The sequence below is a fragment of the Oryzias latipes genome, chromosome 20 (genome assembly GCF_002234675.1).
Source record: "Oryzias latipes chromosome 20, ASM223467v1".
Lineage (NCBI taxonomy): Eukaryota > Metazoa > Chordata > Actinopteri > Beloniformes > Adrianichthyidae > Oryzias > Oryzias latipes.
In genome coordinates, this window is record NC_019878.2 from 18,933,562 (window position 1) to 18,961,487 (window position 27,926).

Consider the following 27,926-nt stretch of genomic DNA (forward strand, 5'->3'; position numbering starts at 1 on the left):
TATATTCATAATATATATATATATATATATCTTCATTTATTTTAATATTTAAAGGCACAGGAAAAAATCAGACAACGCTGATGTAATACTTGAAAGGAAAATTACAGTACAAAAGTGGACAGCGAGTTACACATGAACAAATCCCTTCAACCTCCGTTCTGGGGATCAACAAACGATGGAGGTTCAAAATCACAAAGCCATTACCCGAACTCGTCTTTATTGCTTTTCCTGGCTGGCAAGGTTCACATTAGCCCTGCAGGTTCCGCAAACAGAGGAGAGAACAGAAACAAGAAAGAAGAAAAAAAACAAAACAACAACACAGGGTTTACTTTGCAGTCGTCCCCACAGATAGTGGCTTGCATTCATTTTTGAATCGGCCTGTCCTTCTTTTGTCTGTGCTACACAAGAATCCACTGGGCGTTCAGCATCTGATTTCCAACATTAAAAGAAAAAACCTGTGAGACACTTTGAAGGCAGAGGCTGGACTTCCTTCTAGGGTTAGCTCGGGAGCGTCTTCTCATCTGAAGCCCAAATGAGCCTTACAGTGATTCTACTTTACTTTTCTTGGTCCACTGAGTTCAAAGTCCTCCCAGCGTGCAGAAACTATACATCTTCTGCGGAAATAACCATCCCACTAAGATTGAAAGTGTAGTTCAGGGGACAGTTTTGGAGGAAGAAAGTAATTCCAGATTTCTTTATTCCCTTTCATATTATTGGTCTGACAGCACTTACTACATTCAGCACAAGTGGGAGAGGACTTACAATAGGGTTCATTTATCAATTACAGACATTTAAAGAGAATCTGCCACTAGGGGACACTCTGCTGTGTGGTTTTAAGATCTTTTCTCACCATCTTAAAATGACTTTCTCTTACTTAAGGAATTTACTCTCCCTCATGCAGGATGTTTTTGACCAATCATGTATCAGTTCTGTAGGAGCGTTTTTTGAAAAGCAAACCTTTTTTTCCTTTAAATTCTTCTGAACTCAAGTTTCTTTGGGGATAAAACGTCTGTATTTAGGCTTGTAAGGTCACAAAAACTGTTTCCTTTCCAAAACTAAAAGTGAAATGAATGGAGGGAAAAGTGCAATCTGTGTACACCTTAGAGTTCTGATTCCAAATAGCCTCTTTGGTTCAGGCACATCTGCATTAAGAGACCAGCAACGTTTAATCTGCCATTTCCTATGAGAGTTTCCTATGTCTCAACCTTTCTGATTCCTACAAAATAAAAGGAAAAAACATGATTGCCACAATCCAGCATACTTGAAAATTAGTGATTTACAGGACAAAATGTTTATTTAGCAGCCAAGGATTTTTTTTTCATTCTTCTATGAGAAAATGGGATCGCCCATGACACCTGCTGTAAAGGACTTCACCTGCAGCCTGACAGGAGACCGGTGCTCCCTTCATCAGGCAGCTATGCTACAGAAGAAAAGCCATGGCAAACATAACAAACAAACATGTACCTACAGACTTACACTCAGCCTCGCTACAGGACAGAAAAAAAACAAAACAAAACCCTTCAGACTGAGGTGAGAGTGGCAGGATGGACGTCATCAGGGCTCGGGATGTTGCTGCTGCTCTGCGTTAGCCTGAGTCAGCGCAGAGATTCACTTTTCCCAGCCTTTTCTTACCCACGTAAAAGATAAAGGCTACCTCTATCCCTTCTCTATCCTGGGTCTACAAGAACTTTCAAGCACAACGCTCCTCTCACACAAGTATCAAAGTAGAGGTAAAAGCTGGGGATTAACAAATCTGATTTATAGTTTCATTTTTCCTCGTCCTGATGCGACGCTTTCCTGCTCCAGTGCACAAAGGAGAACGAATGACATCATGTACAAGAGCCGGGATCTCAGGAGTCCGGGGAGAAGAGTACAAAAATCCAGTCTCAGTGCGTCACTCCCAACGCAGACTCCTTTCATTACCTGGATGTGGCTGAGGAAGAGGCGGCAGCTAGCTTTGTGAGGTATTCGCGCAGTTCCTTAGCCGCCTGAAAGCGGCCGTAGCGCTTTTTAGGTCTCGTGCACTCGTCCAACAGAGCCTCTAGTTGTCCGTCTTTGGCTATGTGGGCGGGTGGGTCGTGGAGGAGGCCCCCTGTGGTGCCCCGCCACGTGGCGTACCGGGACAGAAGGTTCTGGCACACCGCGTAGTAGTTGTGGTCTACGGTAACCCTGGAACAAAGCGAGTCCTTGGAGAAGGACAGACACGCCTCCCTGTCACACTCCTCGAAGCGGCTCTCGTACCACACGTCGTAGCTCTCCGGCTTGTCTGCGGGAGGACAGAGAAGCAGGTCAATTCATCCAATATAAAACACAAATGATAACACTCGTTTATCGTAGAGGTCCTAAATCAGACAGACATGTTCACATTTTACTCTCTTGTTTAAACTCTTAAAGTTAAAACCTTCATAGAAAAATAGGTCCAGTTTTATAGAATGAAGACAAAGATCGGCTCACGATCGAGGATATGTGTAAATGTGGCAAACTGAACGCATTCTGTACAGGGGACACGACATGAAGGAGATTGATTGACAGTCAATCAGGATGCTGAACACGCAGAACCAGAGCCCTAAAAAAAAAGAAAGGATGCAAAACTCCACAGAAAAAAAGAAGAAAAAGAAAAAGTCGATGACATGGCGTGATTGGAGAAGCTGAACCGCGATAAAGCAAGGGAACATTGTATACTGCAGCAGGTCACAACCTTCATAACTTAGTTTAGGAGATGTAAACCTCACAAATTAAAAAAATATAGTTTAAAAAGAAAAACATTAATACTAACAGTATCATTAAAGCTATTTCCCGGTGTAACAGGAGCAGCTTTATTTTAGTCAGCTGTAAAAAACAAAACAAAAAGAAAACAATAAATTTGACACTTTTATGACTATGAATAGCTCCTTCTCTTTACTCGTTCTCTTTACAGACAAAATGTATTCTTTTTCAGCTGCTTTAGACGAAATTATGAATGAAATCAACACTAGCTGATAGAAGCGAGGCGAAGATTTCCCCGGACCAATAAGAGGAAATGTTTTTTCATGATCCGACGAGCCAAACAACTCATCCCCACTTTGGTCTGACAGAACTCAGCCCCCCATTCTTGATTTATTGGGCAGATAAAGTTCTCTCTGCAGCTCATTTCCCATTGCTTTTTCCCCCCTTTTCTTGAGGATCGGGCTGGCAACGGAGGAAGGAAAGAAAATAACCTGGAATGATGGGAGCGCTATTGGTTTGTGCATTAAAAAGCAGATCAATAACATTGTTGGGGGGGGGGGGGGGGGGGGAGGAGGAGGGGGGGGTTCCCAGAGGATGCAGACGCATAATCAGCGCATCAGCTTGGTAATGCACTTCTCCTCCGGCTCATAAGAACAACTCAATCAAACATTCAGTGTTGCCCTGTTAGTTAGGGGGCCCAGGGAGAGTACCCCCCCCCCCCCCCCCCCGGGGGAGGGGCACATCAACCTCAATCAGTGCGGTTGATGAAGATGGATCCATCTGTGCGTGCGCACAACGAGCACATATAAAGCTAGACACGAAAAAGCAGCGAAGGGAGGTGAAAGCAGTTAATGAGTCAGAGCCGGACTCGCATCACACCCCAGCGCTGATTGACAGATGGCATCAGGAGAGCGTCCCGTTCTTTATCACTCACACTAAATCACACCGTTATACCACCTAAAAAAAGATGGGGACAAAATGATATTTCAAAAGGAAATAGATCGACAATCGATGATGCAAAATACCATTTGGATTGAGACGTGTTAAGTTTATTTTACCATAACGTAAAAACAACCATGAGCATCACAGCGGAAAACACACATGATGACAGCAAAAATGATCAATCCATCATTCCAGTCCAATGTGTGGAAACGTGGAATTTAGCAAAGACATGTGACCATAATGTTCTGTTTGTGTAATTTTGGGCTGAACTCAATAAAAAAATAAAATGTGAATGGGTGAACCATTCATTCTTGTTTACTTGTTTGTTCACATATTTAATATAGACTGGAATCTGAAAACTTTTGCTGTACTGTTCAGCACCAGGTATTTCTCACAGAGTTAGACAAATCGTCAACCACAAATTATGATACAAATCGAATCGTTGTTAAAATGATTCATTCTCCCCTTAATTTACTTGCAACACAAGTTCTTCTCTTCCTGCAGGACTTGAACGTGCAACATTTCCGAATCAAACTCGACCATTTCCAATTCAAATGAGTGCAGCAACTGATGAAATACAATTGTCTGGGCTCACCCGTCTGGCATGTATCTGCTACTCTCCATGTTAAGGAGCTCAGGTGGGGCTGGAACGCATTCCTCTCACTCCTCCGCCTTCACAAGGCTGCGCTGAGGCGGAGGGACGGCGGGCCTGAACTGCTTGTTAGCGCGGCCTTACTGGTGGCGTTTTCCAGAGAGCAAGTCGGTTTTAACAATGCATGTTAGGGTGCATTATTGAAAGTGGAAAGGAGAATGAGTGTGTGCTTGAAGTGGAGCAGCACACATGTGCGGTGGTGTCTGCAGGAGTGCATTTGTGTGTGTGGAGGGGGCTAATGAGAGAGTCTGTGTTACATTATAAAAGGAGTGTTTTTAAAAGCTACTGGGAGTGAAGCCACCCACGAACGCTATAAACTCATGATGGAAAATGTTTCCTTTCGCGCCACTGGACTGTGCAGAGGATAATTCCCGACACAGCAGGCGTTTTCTCCCTTCAGATCTCTTCACGTCAAGCCTCTAACAAGGGGCGGGGCAGAGCGCGGCATTCTGCATGTTTGATTTGCGAATCAATTGGTTTCAATTTAGACTGATGACATTTGCATCACACACACTCGGTCCCAATCACATGTTACGGCTGTGGAGCCCGGGGATGCCGCCGCTCCCATTTTCTGCCGCCGTCCAACGGATGCCAGCGACCTCCTAATACTCATTACCGCCGTCATCCCCATTCTTCCCGCCACAACACGACACTTGGCGCACACGCATGGTCGCGCACGCAAAACAGACTCCGGCAAACAAACACGCAAATAAACCTGAGGCTTATACTCTGAAAGGGCAGGCTAAGCAGCTCGAGTTGTCAAGCTCTAAATAAAGCCAGCCTCCACCTGGATTGCGCTTCAGGACTGGCAAAGAGCTTTGATGAGAGACTGGAAAACTACAGCTTTTATTGGAATAAAACAAATATGTGCCTGTTTGAGCATGGCGCATATACACACAGGCGTAACCTGAAAAATTAGGGCCAAACTCCAGGGGGAGGGAAAAAAAAAATGAAGCTAGACGACATGCAAGAGTAACTTGCCATGCTGCATGTCATTAAATCTGGCAAAATGACTGGAGGTCTTGAGATAAAGCCGTTCTAATAGTTCCCCTCAGCATAAAAAACAAATAAAATAAAAAAGCCCAAACAAAAAAAAAAATGGAAAAATTGTTCAAATGTGTCAGTAGCACAACTGTGGAACGTGAACTGCCAAAACAACCGTTAATCACTTTAATGAGATTTTTACAGGAGGGGACGACTCTGAGAGCCTTTCTAGGTGGCCGTCCCTCTTTCTGAAACGGCACCTCTGAGGGGGGGACTGGAGGGGAAATATATATTGCCTTCCCGGTCCTTGTTATGAAGTTTATTTTAGGAAACAAAAAAACAAAAAAACTAGGGTAGGAGACATGGCTCATTATCCCGATGATCTTTGCTTTGATGGGGATGTGTGTCTTTGAGGCGGAGCTGGAAGTGTATCGTCTTAGAAGAAGGGAGGGGTTTTCGTACCCACAGACGTACGTCCCAGGAGGCGTTTACTCCAGCCTGAGCTGCACGAAAAAACCTTGTCAGTTTTCCAATCATTCTTTAGCTTTCGAGGATATGTGACAAACAGAATGAATATGAAAACAACCATCAGATAATGGTGCTGTAGTGAGAAAAATATGCAGCTCTGCATTGAACTTTATCTGTTGCCAAACTGAGGACGTTTTAGACGCTTTTAAGAACAAAAGACGTCTACAAATATGTGTATATAAAGGCGTGTTCACACTTTAAGCCATTCGGTGTCAGGGGCACAATCAAAGGTTCTGCTGCGGTCTGGAAGCAGCGCGTTTCTAACGTCAAGGCGCATTTTGGATCCAGAGTTCAAAAACCCGGACTTTGGCGAAGAAGATGTGTCGGGGTCAACCAACCAGGAACTGAGCTTCGGCACCGTGACATGTTAATGACGTGATCAGCGGGTGGAGTCCAAAACCAACATGGAGCAGAATCTGATTGGTCTCCTTCTAAGCTTTAAGATATTTTTCTTATTTTTATAGAGGCAATAATAAAAAGATCCTCTTATTTTATCCCTTTTTGTCCCCCCGCTCTTCAGACTAATGTGGGACAGCACATCGTCAAACTGCGTCACAGTAAAAGCGTCCGTCTTTCAGACGCAGCTCCTGCAGTCGATGATGAACCTCACCGTCTTGGGAATAAGCTTATGATCTAAGTGGCTCCTCCCACACACAGCGTCAAGTTTATGAACACATTTTTAGACAAACGGACAGCGAACTTGAGAGAGAGGAATTGGACGAAAATTTGTGGCACAAATCCCGTTCTGTGTGAATGCAGCATAGCGCTTACTCTGCTTGATGAGCCTTTTGTCTGCCACCAGGACGTTCTCTGCATCAACGACGATGACTTTGCCGTCACGTGGGCCCACCGCAAAGTTATCAAAGCTGACGTCCAGCAGGTAGAGCGCAAAATCAAAGTCGTTGTTGGTCAACTGCTCGGCAATGTCCATCAGCTGCCGCGCCAGGTCGACCCTCTTCTCCCACGGTGCGTTGTAGAAGTTCCACAGCTCCTCGCCCACGTAGTTAACAGCGACCATGCGCCCACAGGCGCCCAGGTACTTGGCGAACGGCCAACCTTCATCTGACGGAAAGCTCTAGGAAGGAGAAACAAAGACAAATGCCGGTGATTTTAAAACATCCAGATGGGGTGAGAGACCAACTGTGCCTGAAAAGTAGAGGTTAACATATGAACCCAGAGAACTTTCAGAGAAGCAAAAATTATTCTTTCATTTGCACAGAAAAAAAAAACATTTTAAAATACAGAGTGCAGCCAGGGATGAAAGGAAAAAAAAAAAAGAAATCATAGACATCCCGGCACAAAGATGCCGTGTGCAGCCTCAGGTAATTTTTGAAACACAATTTTGAGCACAATAGCTGAAAATCTGCCAGCGGATCACGTGAAACAGAGTCAGCTAGGGGGATAACGAATGAAATTTAATAAAAGGAAAGAGCCAGTGTTTAAGCCCTACAGCTATGAGCTGACGTTCACTGCTGCACTCGGTGGTTCCACAGCTCTGATAGGAGGTGATTTGTGGTAGCAGGAGTTAGCAGGAGAACCTGATGTGTTATGATGTTGCAGTGGGGCTTTCAAAAAGACTTGTGGTGCCTGCTAACCAGGTTAATTCCGTTTGGGCATGTTGACAAGAATTCAATGAAGGTTCAGGGTTGAAACTGATTTATATCACCAATGTTAAACAGGAAGTGGTGGTTCTACTGTCCTGGTGGCACAAAAGCCTAATCTCTCTAAGGTTTTCTTCAACTATTGAGGTCAAACTAATACAAGCAAATAGCCACACTCGTCTGCAAGCATTTAAAGGGGAGGCATGCAGGAAATCAGCTTTAGAGAATCACTCCAGTCTCTGATTCTTTTTCTTAGAGCCATTTTTATGCAACAAAAGCCACAAAAAAAGCGGACAAATACATAATAAAATAGATAAATGTATTTTTTAGTAAGCATCTGTTTTGTTTTAGATGGACAGAGAAACAGGATGACCTGGGTTTCATCTGGAGCCGGTGCTGACCGACTTCTCTGAAAGCCAAACTGCATTAGAAACAGGACAACACCGCCGGTAAGGTGTGAACTACTGCGACTGTTTGGTCTCACTTTGTGCTCTTGGCAATTTAATATTTTTCCAGCTTTCAATCTCAATTGAAAGGTTTGAAATTTAAAATGCATGACAGCCCAGCCCCTTCAAACTTTCATGAAATACAAATTATTTAAAGACATACACGTGTTAACCAGCCCTTCCAACGCTCCCCGTCTGCCATGCAGCTGCTGGATCTCCAGGACAACGTGCATGGTTCCAAGAACCCTCCGATGGGTGAACTGCTGCCTATCAAACAGCTCTTATGTTAACCCATGTTCTATGAAATCTGCTTTAAAGACCCCTCTCCAATTGAAACTGTATTTTTGGTTATTTTTAAAATGTTCTTGTGGCATTTTTCTCATCTTGGAGGACATGCTTTAAAAAATTAAGGTTAAAATTGTATTTTGTGACTTTTTTTTTAAATCAAATTGTTGTGAATCAGGAGCAGAGGAAAAAAATGGCAGTTTGAAAAAAATTCGTATTTGTGACGTAGAAAACGTGCAACAAGCTCCATTCTCCTCTTCATTCTGATGCATCCACTGCGACAGTCCAATAGTCACAACTTTAAGGTGGATTTCCATTGAACCACTGTAGCTCTGCAGAAACTATGTCCAAGAAAACAACATAGATTTTTATTTTGGCTTATTATGACAATCATAATTAAAAGACCAATGAGAAACACTTTGAAATAACTTAAAACATGATCCAAGTGTCCAATACTTTTTTGTTTGCATCGTTGCAGATGCAACTTACTGGATGCACATTAACAGTCAGGTTTGTTACTAAAAGGATGTTCAGAGTCTTTATCCAGTGCATTTAACATGGGAATGCGACCTTTTACAGCAAGCCTCAGCTTGTTTTGCAACTTTATCTCTGTTACTCAAGCATATCGTTTTCTGCAATCTGCTTTAAAAAAAAAAAAAGAGGAAAATGCTATGATAAGTTGCATGGCGTATTGTTTGAGCCAAATTCCCTGAGGTGACTCAATCAATGTGAAGAAGTCAAAAGTCTGTCCACAGCTTTTCCTGCAGCCTGTCTGGGCCTGTCATTGTAAGGCCAGGCAATGACTCATTCATCCAAAACATTGTAACCTTTTATCTGCAATTTCGGAGTCAACTTGCTTGGCAGGGTTTGTGAAAAAGGTAAAAAAAAAAATAATACATTAAAAATAGAATAATGGTGGGCTGGCTGCTTTTTCAAATATTGGCTAAAAAGAAGACAATCCTTTAATACTAAAAAGCTGATGGCCAGTGGGCAGTCTGACATCAGAGATTTTTGGATTAAAGATTTAAAAGGCTAAATTTCAAAAATGCCTAATTTATGAGGTAGGTAAAGATGATTCAGCGGGCGCTAGATCAGCTTGTGGTACATCGTCATTATGCTCCTCTCCCTTTGACCCACATTCAAGCCTCGCATTTACTTTTGGTTGCTATAAACCCAGGAAACTATTGGTCATGTTGACAAAACTTAGCCTGTTCATTGCTCTGGCTAAAGCAGCTTTGTAAAAGATCGGCTTTTCTCTAACCCCCCACAGGATGGACGGAGAGATGTGAGGAGAGGGGGTGATGGAGGCAGACAGACAGCAAGGAGAGGAGGAAGTGGAGACTATGATGGAGACAGCAAACAGAAGAGACAAAACGAGTGGCTTTCACTTCTCCGCTTCAGCAGACAGGAGCAATAAACCGGCAAAGACCTGCCCGCTAAACGCATCTCTTTCTTTGTTGTCAGGTTGCCGGCCTGAATGGGAGCAGAAGTAGAGCGATGGCAGATGGGGGGGGAGGGTAACTGGTGGAAGGGGAGGAGAGGGATAAATGCCTTGAGGCTACTTTCAGACACTGTCAACGGCTGTTATGAGAAGACCTTCATGTGTGCCTGGCCTTCCTCCATGGTTCTTAACATAGATGTTGCTCACTCATGGCGCTGACAGATTCATTACTTCTACGTCAAATACTAAAATTCTTAACAGCTCCTACCTGGGAGCCATTTTTAAATTCAACTTTTGTACAAGAAATAGTCTAGGGAACATAAATTGCAAACCGTGTAGAGATGCATGTGGATGATGGCAACGGATTCACACTCATCTATCGCATAGATGTTTAGATATTTAAGTAGCTTTCCCTCTCTTGGCGCTCTTTAAATGGTTACTCTGCAGAAGTCATTAACGTCCGCAATGAGGCGTTTAGGGAGAGAGAGGGGGGTGTATATTGAAAAGCTAAGGCTAATATTACTTCCAGCACACTCTTCAAGTAGACCTTCTGTGCATGCATGTGTGTGTGTGTGTAAGAGTGTGTGTGTGTGTTTGCATGGTTAACGTACAGGTAGTGAATTTTACCAGTCGTGTCCCAATAATGTTACACTGCTGAAAAAAGAGCTGAGGCTGCAAAACTGCCAATGACACATCCCAGCAACTTTTACAGCTTTTAAAGGTCACATCACTTCTTAGTACAGACTCTGGTTAAAAAAAAAAGGTTTATGTATATACATCCATTAACAATGGATAAACCACCAAGCATCGAAATGTACATTAAATTATGTGTATTTTAACAAACTTTTTCAAGCAGACATTAAAAAGTAGAATGAACCCAGTTAAAGACTCATTCCAATAAAAACTGTATTTTTGTGTTTTTTACGCTCTTGTATGGAGGACATAAATTAAGGAAATTAAGATGGAAACTATGTTTCTGAGGGTTTATTTAAATTGGGAGCAGACAGAAAACACAGACTGAAAAAGCTTGTAGTTACGTAAAAAACTACAATCGGCAGGCCACAGGACACGAGCTCCTTGCTCGGCTCCATTCCAATTCCTCCACCTGTAAACGAATAGATCCATGTGCGTCTTTTGTTTTCCTCGTCTGATCTGGATCCAAACTGTATGGCTGATAATTCCAATTTTACTCGCTATTTTTTGGATTTTTGGTGCACTGATAATGATTGGTTGGGGGGTTGGGGGTGTGAGGGGCTGAAAGCTAACAGGAGAGAGTGTAAACAAAGGGATGCTGGGAAATGAAGGCTTATTCTGTGGTAACTCAGAGGCAAATTTCTGATGAGCTCCTGCTGCTCTGCAGAAACTATGTCCTAGACAACAAAAAAGTTATTTGATTTTGCCTAAAAATGGCTTAACTAAAAGACCACTGGGAACGCTTTTAAAATAGATCAAAAGATGGTTGGATTGGGTTTAAAACAACAACTGTGCAAGCCATTACACCACTAACACAACCCGCATTTTAATCCCAGAATACACATAAATTTAAATCTGGCAAGGGAAAAAAATAAGGCATAGTTAGAAAGCACAAAATAAAAATATAATCATGTTTTTCAAAGGCAACTTTTTGGTGCAGGGCAGGGCAATCTATTTGTGGAAGTTGTGTTGATGCACAGAGAGCATAGAGTGGAGAGTGAGGTGGCTTTTCACCATCAACATGACAGACACTGGCGTCCTCTTGGGGGGGTTCTGAAATGAAACAGAGCCACAGACAAATGGCTGGCCTCTGGAGAAGAGGATGAAACAACTGGACCGAGAAGCGCAAGAACACACACCTGCGTCCTGACATCTGCTGACAAAGGCATGCCCTTCTCCTGGGCCACTCGGGGTGTGTGTGTGTGTGTGTGTGTGTGTGTAAGAAGGTTCCAAAGAGGCGCCTTGTTTGTGTGCGCATGTGAGTGCAAGTGTTTGCGTGAAACTGTGTCCGAGTTCATGTGAATGAGAACATGCAACGTGACCAGGGCTGATAACAACCTCTATTCAGAGGGTGAGTAAACATGAGTGACTCCCAAGATATTGGCCTGGCTGCCTTGCAAAGAACAATGACCCATCAAACACACACATGAATGGTGGACGCGCAGCTTAGTCTAATAAACACATTTTTAAAAGGAATTGGTTACTTTCATCCTCCAAGTAAAAGGGGAAAGAGCAGTTTTCCTCTGAAGTGCTTCACACGAGCAACTTTAAGAGCGGGGTGTGGTGTAAATTCTTCGACATTTTCTGTCTTCAATAAAACTCCAGTGAACAAGCTAGGACAGATTCATCTTTTGTCCATCAATCAGACGTGTAGCTGAGAGATGCATGGGCACATCCAGCCAAAGAACTAAGTGTACGTAAAACGCCTTGATTTGATTTTCTAAAACGAATAATTTTTGATGGCTGCATTACAGGAGCTCACTGCCAAAAGGGGTTGCATCTGCTCTCTGAATCTGTAACGCTGGAGGGATGCTGCCGTCAAGCTGGACTGCCTTTCTGAGCCGCTCTCCTGTTGACCTTGTGTGTCTGGAAAGAAGTGTGGTGAGCCCCGTCTGGCATTTTCGCTGGCCATTTAGGTTTAAAATACAGTCTGTTAGTCCGCGGCGAGCGCTCACACCCCCACAGGGGAGCTGGCTTCAAGTCCTCAGCTAAAGCGTACGTGGTGCCATTTCTTTCTCCATCTCACTCGTCTGGTGCTGCTTCTCCAGCTAGCTTTTCTTCAACCTAACCCCCCACCTCCTCCAAAACTCGTAATAACTGGTGAAGACTGTCCAAACTTAAATGCTTGGAACATTTTTTTTTTTGAAAAGAGCCAAAGACTCATATGTGTGTTAATTTAGAATAAGTCAAATATCCCTGTAGTAGCAGGAAGAAAGTAAACATACAGACTGTAAAGTTCATTTTTAATCAAAGCTTGCAGTTTGACAAGAAGGAGAAATCGCTTATTAGTTTAGTGGAATAAGGAAAATGTCGTTTTGTTGCAATTATGCATACATCGTATAAAAAGAAGTGTCCCTCGTTTATCGCAGAATAGGTGAAATCCTCAAAGTAGTCAACTTTACAATAATATAAATGTTTTAAGGCAGTAAAGCCCCTCACTACACACTTTATACACTTTTCTCTTTTGTTTAACCCCCAAAATTGAACCCTTCATTGAAAAAAAGTCCAGTGTTAAAGAATAAAACAAAATAGTTGATCGGGATTGAAGATATATGTAAATTTGGCAATCTGGATGCATTTTGCACTGGAGACACGACAAGGAGAAAGTTTATTGAAAATAATCTATAGGCAATAAGAATGGAAAAACGAAAAAAAGGGCATGCAAAATTGCATTAAAAAAAACCTGTGAAACAGCGAGATTGCAAAAGGGGAACAGCGGTATAGCGAGAAACCACAGTTCTCTATTTATCATCAGTGGCCGTGATGTGTGCTAAAAGGTTTCTCAAAACTTCCTAAAAGGCTGAAGATTGTGTTGCACTTAACCAGAATTGTAATGTTAAACAGATTTTCTGTTCGGGGTTTTTGCAGCAGGTCAAAAACCAGAGCTCCGGGGCAGCAGAGAAGAACAAAAATTGACCCTGAACCTCACAAGTTCATGCTATGAACAAGCCTACAAGACAGATAGGTGTAACAGCCGGCAATAGCTTAGTCTTCTATCGTCAAGGTGTCACTCCTGAAAGCCACATTTTAGGAGACTAACCTACATTTTTATTGAGAGTCTACTTTTGGCTGGAATTGAAGAATAAGCCAATTAAAATATTATATATTTTTTTGCAATAAGTATATAAACTGCAGAATAAAGCTGTTTTTTGAACTGCTTACAATGCTGCTGTTTATGTGGAATTCTATTTTTTTAAAAGCACAGAACTCAGGGAAAATACATGAATACGTAAACAAAACCGCAAGATCAGAGAGGTCAACTGCGATATCCACTCATCAGACCTGAAACAGTTTACACACACGGTGCACAATTCTGTAGACTCTCTTGAGTATTGATAAAATAGGTTAGCCGCGTCTTGAGAGTTGCAGGCGTTTCCTGTGTACAGAGAATGAGAACAGGATGAGGACTGCCTTCACAAAATAGTGCCATTTGAATTTGTGAGCAAACACTGCCTTGAAAGCTGATAGCTTAAACCTCTCTGCCAACCTGAGCCACTGAACATGGAGCAACACCTAAATCCCCTCAACTGGAGGATGAGGAACACATTAAGTCACAAGCAGCAGCGGTGGCTCAGTATAGGTGGTATTGCCTTCCTCACAACAGGGAACAAACTCAAAGAAAAACTTGGCCTCGGACCTGACAGCTGTGGTTTGAGCCCCACATGAATGGTTGAACACTCCAGAGCAGGCACCAATTATCTCAGGGGCAGCTGGGCGGCATGGTGAGCAGGGAGATTGTTCTCATTGACCTCGCACTATAACCTGTCAACAGTACAAAGCTCAAGGCAAGAGCATTTCTCTTTACAAAGACCAATTAAACACTCCAAAGACTTTAATCTAATAACAGGTGCCTGCCTATGAGCAGTCCCCTCAACACCCAGCACCAGCACTGATTGATGTAAAGAAACTTTTGTTAGGACTGGTACCCTTGCTAACGTTCAGAAATCTAAAGACGTCACTGCATACTGCTGACCTTTCAAAATTTCTCCAGCAGAAACCAGGTGCTTTCATGCAGTTTTCTTTGTGCAGGTAAGCGAATGTGCCAAAAAGCAAGTTTTTGCTCTAAGATTAGGCCACGGGCTCTCCAGGGGGTAGAGCACAGTGCAGCACTTCTTGTTAGCTTAGCATATTGTATCATCTTAAGGGGCCCAGGGAGGGTAGTGCGTGACCCTCTTTCCCTGCAGAGCTGTATCTTTAAGAACTGGGCTTGTGGTAGGTGTTGGGTAAGGACTGTAACTGTAGTGACCTCGGAGAGGAAGGGAACAAATTTAAAATAGGCAACTCATGGGTGGGAAAGGGTAGTAGGGGAAGCCACCGGCATTTACCTAACCAAACACAGCTGTGTGGCGTCTGTGCATCTGTGTTTTGTTAGGAAAGAGATCCAGGATTATAGTAACACAATCAGTCTGGATCATTCAAATGAGAGAAAACACCACAAGGCCCTGGCTTGTACTAGACACATTCACAAAAGCCCTCTGCTTCTTTCCTCCCGTCTCTCCTTTCCACCAGGGCCTTCGTCCAACAGGGGCAGCCAAAAGACAGGAGTCGAGCCCAGATAACTCCTCGTCTTATCCTAACAGGATTCTGTTGGTACACAATGGTCTAGGAATACTGAAAGAGGGTTTGGGAGCACTTGAGGCAGGGTTAAGCAGCATGGACACCCTCTTCTCTTATGTGTTAAGAGCATCACAATCCCCCTCAGACCCAAAAAACAAAAAGGTACTAATCACAGGCTAGAAACTTAAATACCGTTCTCCGGCAGACCTCAGGAACTGAGCCAGCCTTCAAGACAGAAGGCTCTTCCTTAAGCTCAGACATCATGTGTTGTGTCATCACATGAATTAACATAAAAAAGGAACAACTAAAACGGGTTGTGATCACTTCCTTTACTGCAGAACAGATCAGTTTTTTTATACATAAAAACCAATGAAGCTTGTTTACCAACATGCTAATTTTAAATCTTAATTTAAGCTTAATGGATACTTCATTTCCCAAAAGCATTCCTATTAGTTCAAAACGAAAAGTCAAAGAATTAATTAAAATGTCTAATAATTCCACAAATAGCTTTTTCCTTAGTTCCTCCTGCATTTTCGGTTAATTTTCATTTTGGGTGAAAACTAAAAATGTAACAATTACTTGTAAGTCAGTTCCAGGAACATACAGACTTGTGTAGCCTGTGTGATTAGCAGTGGCGATTAAAATAGGAAACAAACCAAAGTTCAGTTGGAATTGTAGTAGACCTCATTGTAATTTTTGCATTAAATCTAATAAGACTGCACAGTGGTTAGCGCTCTTGCCTCAGAGTAAGAAGACCAGAACACCAACGAGGGTCCTTTCTGTGTGGAGTTTGCGTGTTCTCCCTGTGCATGTCTGGGTTTTCGCCGGAGACTCCGCCTCTCTCCCACCGTCCGAAAACATGCTTCATAAGTTAATTGGTAACTCTAAATTGTCCCTAGGTGTGAGTGCGAGTGTGTATGTGATTTGGTCAGACTGTACCCGGCCTTCGCCTATGATTGGCTGGAATAGACTCAGACTGCCCTGTGACCCCGAAAGGGACAAAACGGGTTTAGAAGACGAATTATGAATGAATTAAAACTAATATGTTCAATAATCTTGGTATGAACAGGAAATAAGCTAAACCTTTTGTCTTTAATATAATAAAGCTATTGTGACTAAGAAGTGTCCCCTGTGGATGAATCAAGTTCAGTCCAAGTCTGTCTATCCCTCCTTTCCTTTTATTTCTACCTAATATTAGTCTTACAATTGTCAGTTCTAGGCAAATAAGCTTCAGAAAGCCCCTGCTTTGTGATGACAGTGTCTTCAGACCAGGTGAGGTGAGCATCTTAAAAAATGTGGAAGATGGGAATATGTTAATAAAAAGAGGAAAAAGGGTGTCTGGGACTGCGCAGATTTCAGTTTAGAGGAGATGAGAGTGCCGCTGACTGAGTTAACCCCACAGGCCTGTCACATCCGATTTTCGGCTTCGCTGAGCACGACAAGGCTGAGGACCAAAAAGGGTGCGAGTGCAGTCACATGTTTCTGGCCAACCCACCAAGTTTAATGATTTGGAAGACAAAGCTGGCCTAAATCAAACTAATTCAGTGATGGAGCAGATGTGAGCAAAACCTCACCTGATGAATCCATCATCAAGCTGGAGATGCGGAGAAACCAGAAGAACGTCAACAAGCTTGAAAATGACTAATAAATGTCTACCTTTTCATGCAAAACAACACGTTCTTATTAAGATTGTGTACATTCTCCATGTTTGCAAAAAACAAGACAACAACAAAAAGACAAAAAACTTCAGAGTTGAATTACAATGTGTTGAGATGGAATAAAAAAGCAAGATAAAGTTGGATAAGAAGCTGCTTATTTCAGATTTTCCCGTTTGGCTGTCATCATTTTGTCCTCCAAACAAAATGTTTCTCAAAGCCAAATTCTCTTCTACGTGACACAAAAGTGGGGGTGGAGTGTTTTGTGTGTGCACATTTGTGAACAACCGAACGCACAGAAAGCGTATTGTTGGCCAGTCCAGACACAACACAGCAGTGTGTTTGTCAGTGACTAAGAAAGTCAGATTTTTTCTAGTGCATCAGGGCTGATTTACTGCCTGGGGCTTCAAAAGACTGGAAACAGAAGCCTCTTTATGAGCGAGAGCAGCTCTCTGAACAGGCGACAGAAAGCATATTTTTCATTACTCAACTGTATAAACCAAGGAAAAAGTACAGACAAAATAAATCTTTGAATTATCATCAAATTGTATCATACATTATTTTTCTACAGGAGGGCTAATCAACAGAGTGATAGAACCCCCTTTTATGAGTTGCTAGAAACCGTTAGTGTCCAAATAAACAATAGGAAAGCACTGAGGTAAAAAGTTAAAGAAGGGATCGGCTTACATTTTATCGTGGGTCATAAAATGCAGCCTGCATCCCTCCTCCTATTGTAAAAAAGCAATCCCGAGAGAACAGTCTAACCTCTAGCAAAGAGAAGAAGCAGAAAAAACTGATGTAGTAGGTGTTCGATTTCCACAAACGCCATTAATTCTTTATGGACCACTGCTGCTCAACTTTGTGTATGGGGTCTCAAGGTCTCATAGCTAATTTTCCCATCTTTTGAGTTCAGCGATGCTTACGAATAGTCAAAGTAGTCGGGATGTGTGAGTCTTTGAGAAACCTGACACTCTCTGTGTGTTATCCATCCATACCTCCCAACAGGTTACCCCATGGGTCACAAGTTCAGCATGAGATAAACAATTCATGAGTCTCTGTAAACATTTGAAGGCTACAGAGAGTGGTTTGTGAAGAGATATGAGGATAATGGCTGGGCATGTAGTGTTGGTGTGAGACATCTATAGCTGTGTACAAGATAAAGATGAGGAGGAGGTGAGTCACCAAGTCTCTGAACTGGCGTTAAAAAACACTTGTGGTATAATCTGTGTAGGGTACACAAGCAAAGCAGACAGGCAGGGGAAGACACAAGCAGAGACAGGTGGCTAAAAGGAAAGAGACAGCAAGCTAACAAACCAGGCTAATCTGATGTTTCAGACTGATCAGACTAAAAAGCGTATTTGCCCGTTGTCCTTTAAAATGCCCTGAGGTGTCTGATTCAATGAGTAAGGGGAAGGGGGTCCGGCACATGTTTTTGAATGTCAACACAGGGAAAGACCGCTGTTGTTTTGTCCACTCACAAGACTCAGTCAATGCCAGATTGAAATTGAAATTGATTGGTGACCCATAAATCAGTTAGGGACAGGAATGTGGGCCATGTCGCGATGGCAAAACAAACAACAGCTTTAACATGCAGGTCAACTGAACTGATAAAAGACTAGATATTCACCAAAAACCTGGCAAAGACAAACTATAGAAGAGTATTTTTAATGGTGGCAACAAGCACCTTTTGTTAATGCATTAACAAATTAATGCAGAAAAGTACCGTTCTTAACAATAACATCTTTGCCTTTCATCTGTTTCCTTTAGGAGTCGTAACATCAAATTATCTGCTTCCTGCTAACCATGCCCACACTTTATTTACTGTAACTTTACTTCTCTGGCTGTGTCCAAATTCCTTCACTACTCACTATTAGGGCACTATATAGTGTGTTTTGTAGAGCCGTCCGAATCTATTATTCCAAAATCGAGTAACTTAGAAATTTCCCTAAAGTATCTGCGAAAAGTCAGTGAGCATCAATTTCACCACATTTAGGAATATTGACCACAATCCATTGCATTTTTACATTAAAGTGTTTAAATGTATTATTTTTAATAAATCATCCATGTGTACATCATCAGAAAACAGTGGATTTATAAATAGTCCTAAAATGCTTGTATTTATTAGATTATCATTTAGTGAAATAGAGGATGTCATGAGAAAAGTGAGCATGGCGTCTGAATTGCCATTAAAATCCAGGGCACTAGATAGCCCAGCAGGATAGTTTTTTAGTAGTTAGTGTTTTTAGTTTGTGTTTTTTAGTAGTTAGAGATTAGGGAGGGAATTCTGACATAGGCACCAACTCCCACTCGTGCCTTACTTCACTACATTCATGAATTTCTATTTGGTCTTACTCTAAGCCTTTTATCTGGTAGCTCCAACCTCAGCATCATCAGTGTCCCACCTCTCAACGTGTCCAAACCATCTCAACCTTCTTCCGTGCATTTATCTACAGAACATCTAACATGAGTCGTTTCTCTGATGGATCCCTTCCTGATCCTATCCATCCTTCTCACTCCTAAAAAGAACTTCAACACCTCCAGCTCTGCCTCCTGTCTGTTACAGAGTCTCTAAACCAACAACATGGCTGCTAGCTCTCACCAGTTTTTAAACCACTTTTCCATTTGTTTTTGCTGACACTCTTTTGTCACATCTGAAACGTTCCTCCAGCCGCTCCAACCGGCTTGCACACGCCTCTTCACCCGTTTAATGCTGTATAACAGATCAGCGTTATCAGGTGGAGTCATCAGCAAAAGACAAAATCAGAAAGTCGTACAAAATACACAAATGAATTATTTAAAGCTTGAATTATGCAAAAAAGCCAGCAGTCAAAATCTGTTCATTTTTTTTCCCTTTACAGAGGCCAAAGTTTTTTTTTTTTTTTTTTAAAGTATTTCCCTCCCTTCCAAGCAGCAGAATATTTGTGCTTCAGTAATATGCAGCCTTTCTTTAGTCCGGATTTCATGAAGGCTGTTCCAGCTTGTCTCAGATCTTTTGTAAAGGAAGGAGGACGATCCCGTGCCCTGTAATTTACCAGAGGCCTTCTGTGGGGCCAACACCCTTGTTTGCTTTGTTCCGATGCTCTGATCCCCCCATGTGTAATTCAGGAAACATACCTTATCAACTAATAGAGAAACACCTGCTGCCACGGATCAGGTGGCAGACGTCTATTTATACCCATGCAATATCTCCTCAAAAAGCTGCAATAGTCAACATCATACAAATAAATAAATAAATAAATAAAAACATTTAAAGGCTAAAATATTGCAAATCATTTACACTTTATGACAGAAAGATGAACATGTGTAAATTGCATGTTACCTGCAGGACGAGAGGCTCTGGGTTGAACGCCAAAGTCATGAGCAGCTGCATTCTCTCCGTGTCCTTCAGGTTCTTCAGCAGGAAGCTGCCAGAGTCCTTAGTCTCAGCATACCTGCGAACCACTCGGTCCAGCAGTCTCTGAGAGGGACAGTGCACCAGGTCTGACCACCCCTCCACAACGTCTGGAGTGAGCAGACGAACGTCCCCGTTGATTCGAGCAAATTCAGTCTTGTACATCGCTTGAACAAGGTCACATCGCGGCCTGCCTGTGGCCCTTTTGCAGATTTTCTGATCGATCTCGGCCAGTTCCTGGTTGGAGCCGAGCCGCTTGAGCACCACACGTCGAGTCCCCTCTCTGGGCTCTCCGTACTGTGCAAAGTAAACATTCTTGACATTGAATACATCTAGGAATCGCAGGCGACCCCAAGTCTCAAAGGAAACCTGGCCGTTCATGAACTTACGGCACCAGCTGGTACCAAAGCAGGCGGGGCATTTGTTGAGGTTGATGAATCGCCTGTCGGTGAGCTCATTCTTCTGGAAGGAAGCGAACAGGTTGTGAGTGTTCATCAGCAAGATGACAAACAATCCCACCAAGAAAAGGAGCTTCAGACAGCGGTACAGCCGACCAAGTTTGAGAGGCAGGAAGCGCAGCATGATGCGGACGGGAGGACGGGGTTGCAGAGGGACGAGGGAGAGGAGAGGTATTGAGATGATCTTCAGGGAGTTAACCTCAATGCCTCTCCTTCATGGTGCAAAGGCGGAACTTCTAAAGCTTCCTGCAGCGACACGGTTGGCACAGCTGCCCCACGCCAGAGTTTGGCAGCGGCCACTGCATCATGATCTTTCCTTGCGACGTTTTGATGCTAACTCCAGCCGGCAGTCCTGAAAATATGCAGATAAAGAAAAAGGGGGGGAAGTCACTACCTTGGGGTAAAAAAACAATAAACATTTCATAAACCAGAAATGTGAAACAGTCTAAAAAAAACAAAAACATTTGAATTCGCCTTTCACCCATAACCACAAAACAATGCCTGAAAGGAGACAAAAGTGCTGACTGTGGCATTAAAAACTTTCTAACATTTGACTTTTAGGTCTTGTCTGCACTGTCAGAGCCTTTGTTTGAATACTATTTCTTTATCAGTCCCCAATACGAAAGTCCAATAAGAAAGAAAAGCTGAACATAAAAATAAGAGGTAGTGAATAAAATTCTCTCCTGACATAAATAGTTCAACAATCTGAGGTCGACTTGTGTGTGGATTTTCTTTCCCCAAATAAAGGCATCCATCACTTTTCCTCTGATGCACAGGACTACTTTAAGTCAGCTTAACTCAACAGTGAAGTTAAAAATCTTGCAGGAATCCCAGTTTGCATTGAAGAGTCACGCTGTGCAATATTTAACCTTTGATCATGGCGGCCTTGCGTCCTTTTAATCATGCTTTGAAGTTGTTTCTTTGAAAATGCCTGGTGTCGCTAAAATAACATTTTCAAGCAGAGAATGGGAATGTGTGAAAAACCCCCACTAAGCAAACTGATGTCAGCACAGAAGGGAAGGAGTTTGGGGTGATGCATTGAAGAGGCTGGGAATGCAGGATGACAACAAAGCCCACTAACAGTCTGCCATAGTCAACCCCCCAACGAAACCATGTCAGAAGTAGCTTTTCAGGAAAGAGTCTTTACAGCCCTTTAGCAGAGACTTGGGCCATGCAAATTAGCTCTTCTCAATTAGCGCTCATTAGAACACGCCTGTTAAAGCAGACTTGCGAGAACGTGGCTTATATGAAGGCTGGCTGGCGACGCCGTATTGGTCTGGAACAGAACGGAGAGTTGAATGGAATTTCTCAAAATGATTATGTCCGGTTTCATCGGACACACCTGCTGCCTCTGCTGATCATGGTGGGAGAAATCTGTGCATTTCAGGATTTTTGGATGAGTTGCAAAGACAACACACCTAAACATGCGGCTCTGCAGTGAAATCGCCACCAGCAGTAACTGGGTCAGGAAGTCAGCTGATTTTGTTGACAACCCAGGGTTGTGTCCGAAAGGGGAACCAGCATAAAAACTCTCTTCAAAACCTCCAGTGCTAATCAGTGGAAGCTGATTTGCTGTGGGAAACCCTGACGGGATGTGCGGAAAGGTGAACAACAGCATGTTTACATCATGAATGTAAACTAATCAAACAGTTGGACATTATTGACCTGCTGACTGATCAAATTGACTGCTACCAACAATGTGCATGGGAATATTTTAATAATACAATATGTATTTGAAATTCTTTACTTTTAGATGCAGAAGTTAATACAGTCATCCATCACTATACCACGGTTCACCTTCGTGGTCATGCTTTGTGGTGGAGTTTTGAATGCTTTTTTATTTTAACTGTGGATGTATTTTACATCTTAATTGGCTGTAGTAGACTTTTTTTTCCAGTTAATCTCCTTCGTGACGTTTCTCCTGTAAAGAATGTTTTTCACCTTGCCGAATTTACCAAAATCTTCGATTTGGTCTCATTCTAAAGTACTGGACTTATTGTTCAATGAAGGTTTGAACTTTCAGTGTTTAAACAAGAAGGAGGAATGTAAAAATGTTAGAGAAAATTGTGTAGTGATGGGGTTTCATAGCCTTAAAACATCTATAATCCTACTTCACAGATTTCACTCCCGCGATACACACAGCAACACTATATTTTCATTTTTTTCAGGCTGCAGAAGGAACAATTCTGTTTTCAGACGTGTCACAGAACTTTCACTAAGGTAAAAACATGAGCATTTGAATGCTTTTCTTATAGTGTGACTGCAAATATCAGGCACTGATAATTGTTGTACTATACATCTGGTAGAGTAGTAGCTCAGTAAACATACAGTTTGCTAGTAAAATTGAGTATAATCGAATAAAACTTTTCAATGTGATTAACCACAGCTATATCTTTTAAGAAATTAGGGCAAGATCATCATAATCTCGAGTCACCTTGATCAGTTTATTAGTGGGACAGTTCATCTACGGTTAAGCTAAGCAGCCATGGTGGCCAGGTAAACAATGTTAAATGATTTTGATCACATCAGTGGAAACTCTCAGTCGGCAGTAGGGGTCAGTGAATTCCCAGCATTCTGCTTGGAGATGGTTGAGAGCTCTACACAACCAAGAGAGCAGTGGTCTGAGAGATAAGAGGCTGGGGAATTTCAGAGAAGAGTTGAGAACACTTATTTCTAACTCCTTACTCCTATCTCAGGAAATTAGGGCTAAGGCTCGCATACTATAAAAAACAAAATAAGTCCACTTAAAGCAGATTATTGATCACATGCTGAATATTTTTATTTATTTAACCTTTATTTACCCAGGAATTGTCCCACTGAAATTAAGAATCTCTTTTTCAAGGGAGTCCTGGCTAGGGGGGAAACAATAAATTACATTTACAATAAAAATGTCAACATTAAAACCACAAAAAAAAAAAAAAAAAATGAGAGCTCATGTAAAACAGGTACAGTTAAAAGTCTCCTCCGATCTCAGCATGGATTTAAAAATATTCAGAGGAATGAGTTCTTTTAATTTCCATCTCTTTTGTAGAGGGTTCCATGTGGAGGGGGCAGAAAAGATAAAAGCTTTTTTTCCCAGTTCTGTACGAGCAAATGGAACAGCGAGCGATATTCAGCAATCAGCAAGCCACAAGCTCCCTGCTCCGCTCCATTCCAATGCATCAACTTGTAGACAAATTGATTCATGTCGTCTTTGTTTTCCTCGCCTGAGCTGGCATCAGGCTCAAAACGACTGGATAACTAAGATCTTGCTTGCCATTTTGTTGCATTAGTGATGTAAGGTAGGGGTTGTGAGGGGCTGTAAGCTAATGAGAGAGTGTAAACAGAGGAATGATAGGACAGGGAGGCCGGCTTACTCCGGCCCAACGGGTCTGCCAGCAATTCATGGGTGAATTTCTGATGAAATCCTGCAGCTCTGCAGAAACTATGTCCTAGAAAACAACAGGGTTTTTTTTTTATTATTATTTTGCCTAAAAATAGCATAATGGTGATTGAAAGATGACTGGAAATGCTTTGAAAATAGATGATTGGAGTGGGATTTTAAGACTGAATAATGTGGAGGACAGCATTTGAATGCAGTGCTTTCAAACAAATAAACAAAAGCATAAAAAGAGAATCCTTTCATAGACAGAATTTTCCAAAGGGAGAAAAATTAACTTTGATGAAACTCAAAATGTTAACAAAAATTTAGCACAAAAATAAATTCACTACATAAAGTTTTTCCAATAAATTTGTTTCTTTGTGTACTAAAAGTGGACGGATTCATATTTCAGACTTAATGGAGTCTTATAAAATAACGCCAGCGAGTGTGTCAGGTAGACGTCTCCCTTGGAATAAAAGGAAAAGCCGAAGATTTTCAAAAAAAAAAAAAAAAAAACGATGAAATGATGTGTGTTCCTTCCACAACAAGGAGTGCAAGAAAGCTGATTGCTTGAGAGGCAAACTCAATATCCCTCCGTTGTAAGAGCTTGATTCAAGTGCCATTTACCTTCTGACACAGACAGCAGTCATGGCACAGACGCAACTGCAATATCTCTGGAGCAGATATGACATTTAGCTAGGATAAAAGAAGGCCAAAAAGAAACCACATACTATAATCTCAACAGGGCCAAGAAGTTGTTCACTAGGCAAAAGCAACAGATGGCCAGGGCAAGCTGGAACAAGTCCAGAAGACCTGCAACTAAGGAGATGCACAAGCTGGCTGACTGACAGAAAGAGGATCCGTTTCTTCTTCCTTTACAACTTGTGTTACCTGGATCACCTCAGTGGGTCGTACTAAGAGCTTTACTCAAAAGTTAATGCATATAAGCATTTATATATTCAGCAAGCAAACAAAAAGGTTTCTGAATACCTGATATTTGCAATTTTATACTAATTGTGCGACTAGAGCACAATCCATTTTCAAATGTTTCGACATTAATTACTCCACATGCGTTTACCCAACATGCTCACAGTCTACAGGCGTACACCACCTAAGGATAATCCACATTTGCAAGTACGTGCAGAGACAAAGGCATACTGTGAGGAGCTGAAGCATTAAGGTTACCCGCTTCCAAAGGTAAAGTTCACCTTAAGCTTAAAAGTGAAGCCATGTGCTTTCTATTCAAACGCAGATGTCAGCCACTGGAACACAAGGGGTGGTGAAATCTAAAGCACTTGTTTTCTTATAGGGCCACTCTCACTGTGCCCACAGGAAACTTGTGTTTCAAATTAGACCCCCTTCACTTCCTCCCCCACCGTGCCTCTGTGAAACGGCGGCAAGCACGCTACCAAAAAAAAAGGGGCGCCCTGTTTAGAACGAGCCCAAAATTACCTTTCATGCCATAACGCAGAGACTCCGAAAAAGTGGGGTATGGAAAGTTTGTCAGCACACTAAGCCCGCAAAAATACAGTGAGAGGCGAAGAAAAGAGGGCAAATGAAAAGAAAGCCTGACTCCTCATGCATGGAAGATGAGTTTCACATTCAAAATGTTCCAAGTTTGGCAGATGTTAAGAGCCACAAAATGGCTCATTACTGGGACACAAAAGGCGTGAGATGAAGCAACAGGCTCCGTGTTGACTTAAAACAGAATGACAAAGGCTGAAACAGAGGAAGATGACATGGTAATATCCAAGCATTTTGACTTGCATGGGTTTTAGATCATGATAGAATACAAAAAAAAAAAGAACCTTAGAAGGCGTGGTGGGTGGAAACATAAATTTTGTTCTTGAATAATCAGCTCTTTGGCTCTTTGTGCATAACTGCTTTAAGATAATGTGTACGAGGACACGGCTGCTTTCAGGCTAAGCCGTTTCCTGTTCTGCACCTGAGGCTAAACTTCATTACAATATAATGAAGTCAAGCCACACAAGAACAAGTTTGATTAATTCTGCAAATGCAAAAGGGAGTGTGGGGTGGATAAAAGGTCTAAAATACAGGAAGTGACTTGGCAAAACGGAGTAAAAAAAAAGGGAGGTTTAAGCTATCGGAAACAGGGTTCCTGCTCCTGTGAGCAAAATGACAGAGTGGCAGTTCTCAGCCTCTGACTGAATGTGCGTATTTGCAAGCCGCCGGCATTACCACTAAGCCCTACCCGTAGCTCGGTGAAAGCCCTTTCTACCCCCACAACCCCTCTTGCTGGAGAGAAAAACTACTGTGGCCAAGCTTATTGACTGCAAGTCAATAATGTTTGATCACAAAAAAACATATTTCAGCCACAGCCGAGCTGCTTCTGCACAGAAAACAGACAGAAACTAATACAAGAGACAGCTAAATTCACAAGTCGAATGGAAAATTGAGTTCCCAGAATATGAGCCCCAATTAGCTGCATCCCCTCAGTAAACATTAGTCCATTCAGATCGGCACCACACCAAAGCGTCAAGCTTTTAAATGGGAATATCAATGGCATCAACATTACTATAAAATGACTCAGCTGTTTGGGAGCGCACGCGGCAGCCTTCACGCGGATGCTTGAAATGATGTTTGTTGACGTACAATCAAAACAGAGCTTTGGAGTTTGACAAATTTGACATTTATTTAAAGCTGTGCCGATGCAGCCGCTAAGCAAACATGCCAGCTAAGTGAGGCCACACTTGAACTGACAAAAAACAGGCTGTCAAAACAGTTTAAAAAGAGAAAAAATGTTTGGCGAGAGGAACGGGAGAACACAATGGGTCCATTTCTCCTTTACCTCACTTTTGCAGTACAAGCAGCTTTTGTCCTAGAAGAAATTGGCGAGTGGAAAATGCAAAAAATATATGGCTCCTATGGGAGCTTTTAGGCTACAATTACAAGACGCTCTCCCTGCTGAGCAATCAAACATTCAAATCAACCACCAGCAGAATCTCTTAAGTGAATCAGGGGCTACTTTGTGGTTCTTTTCCCAACTAACCTTGAAAATAAGAGCCTTCAAAATAATTCCCCCACTAAAATATTATCCAAGCACCCCAAAGAATTCATTAAAAAAACAAATTCAATTCAGATCTTTACAAAATTGTTGCCTGACAGACCTGATCACAGCGGCGATGCAAAGAAACCTCCATTCTTCTACATTATGCTTTTATTTTCTTGTACTGTAGTGCTTAGCAAGGAAAGGACGCAACTTTTCATAGAGAAAACTACAAAATATAAGTGAAAAAATGTGTTAATATAGTGCTCCAGCTAATTTTAAAATGAGAAAGCTCATGAAGTAAAATTATGAGGAAACCATGTAAAGAAAAATGTCCCTAATGCTCCAACAGAAATTCATTTCTATTAATATTTGTAGAGGATAGTTGTGAAATACACAGTTTATTGCAACACTTTAAACACACAAGACGCACCCAGATTTTATTATTATTATTAATTTTATATCTACATTATTAAAAAGAAACAACATCTATTCTAAGCCAACAAAAATAATAAAATAGAACGTCCTCTTTCATGAAAATGGGATAAATCAGACTTTTTGAGAGAGAAAAATAAATAAAATTAAGCTTACTCTTCAAATTGTCTACCAGCCAGTTCTGGGCTCTGCAGGAGTCCGTCCAAAGACAACACAAACTAAAAAGAGACGAGAAACAACAGAGAAACAAACCTTTGACACTTTTCCCCCTTCGGCTCCGGTCCGTCCGTAGTAAATGGTTAGCGCTCACTTGGTCTCATTCTTCAAAGTTGCGACTACTTGTGAGGCGAACGAATGCTACTTTAAATCACTGCCGACATTATCTGAGCGGAAAGGCGTTTGTTCAAAGCTCGACGGAGATTTCTCTGTCAGGCGGACACTAACGGGCTTCCCATTTCTAGCCCTTAGATATCTAGCCAGCTAGCCTGTTAGCTGCCGAAATAAACAGTTGGGATGTCACTCTTAACTCTTCGTATTCCGGATCTTTCCGAGTGGACGACGCGGATCTCCACCGAACAAAGCCCAACCACGCTCGCGTCGCGAATGAAGGTCCATGCCTGTCGGTCTATTAGGAGTCCCCTTGTGGCCACAGAGGTGCCTCTTTTTTCTCCTCTCAGTCAGACGCTCACTCCTCTTCCACATCACAATGGGTTCTGTTTCAACAACAGCCCCTTGACTCTTTACGACACCCGCTCTCGGTTTGCGACAGCACGTTGCTAGGCGA

At 42.2% G+C, this 27,926-nt stretch overlaps 1 protein-coding gene across 2 annotated transcripts; it reads right to left on the reverse strand.

Annotated features, from left to right (window-relative positions):
• On the reverse strand, positions 1–27,916 carry c20h3orf58 (chromosome 20 C3orf58 homolog). Of its 2 annotated transcripts, XM_023950120.1 has the most exons (5): positions 27,395–27,914; positions 20,436–20,691; positions 19,810–20,343; positions 6,584–6,887; positions 1–2,266 (listed from the first exon to the last, which is right to left on the reverse strand). In XM_023950120.1, exons 3-5 carry the CDS (start codon positions 20,260–20,262, stop codon positions 1,920–1,922), a joined length of 1,104 nt encoding a protein of 367 aa, XP_023805888.1. In that variant the 5' UTR covers positions 20,263–20,343; positions 20,436–20,691; positions 27,395–27,914; the 3' UTR covers positions 1–1,919. The 2 variants fall into 2 exon arrangements, with proteins under 2 accessions (XP_023805888.1, XP_023805887.1); XM_023950119.1 differs by having other exon boundaries at positions 19,810–20,691; positions 27,395–27,916.
• Between the last annotated feature and the right edge of the window lie 10 nt (positions 27,917–27,926).

What these genes read in the sequence shown, in the direction of transcription:
- c20h3orf58 (XM_023950119.1), bottom strand. Translation starts at nt 20,463, where the DNA reads ATGCTGCGCTTCCTGCCTCTCAAACTTGGTCGGCTGTACCGCTGTCTG. An exon ending in CAGAGCCTCTCGTCCTGCAG is followed by an intron (nt 6,888 to 19,809) that starts GTAACATGCAAT and finishes TCTCCTTCCTAG; the next exon opens with AGCTTTCCGTCAGATGAAGG. An exon ending in CAAAAGGCTCATCAAGCAGA is followed by an intron (nt 2,267 to 6,583) that starts GTAAGCGCTATG and finishes GTCCTCCCGCAG; the next exon opens with ACAAGCCGGAGAGCTACGAC.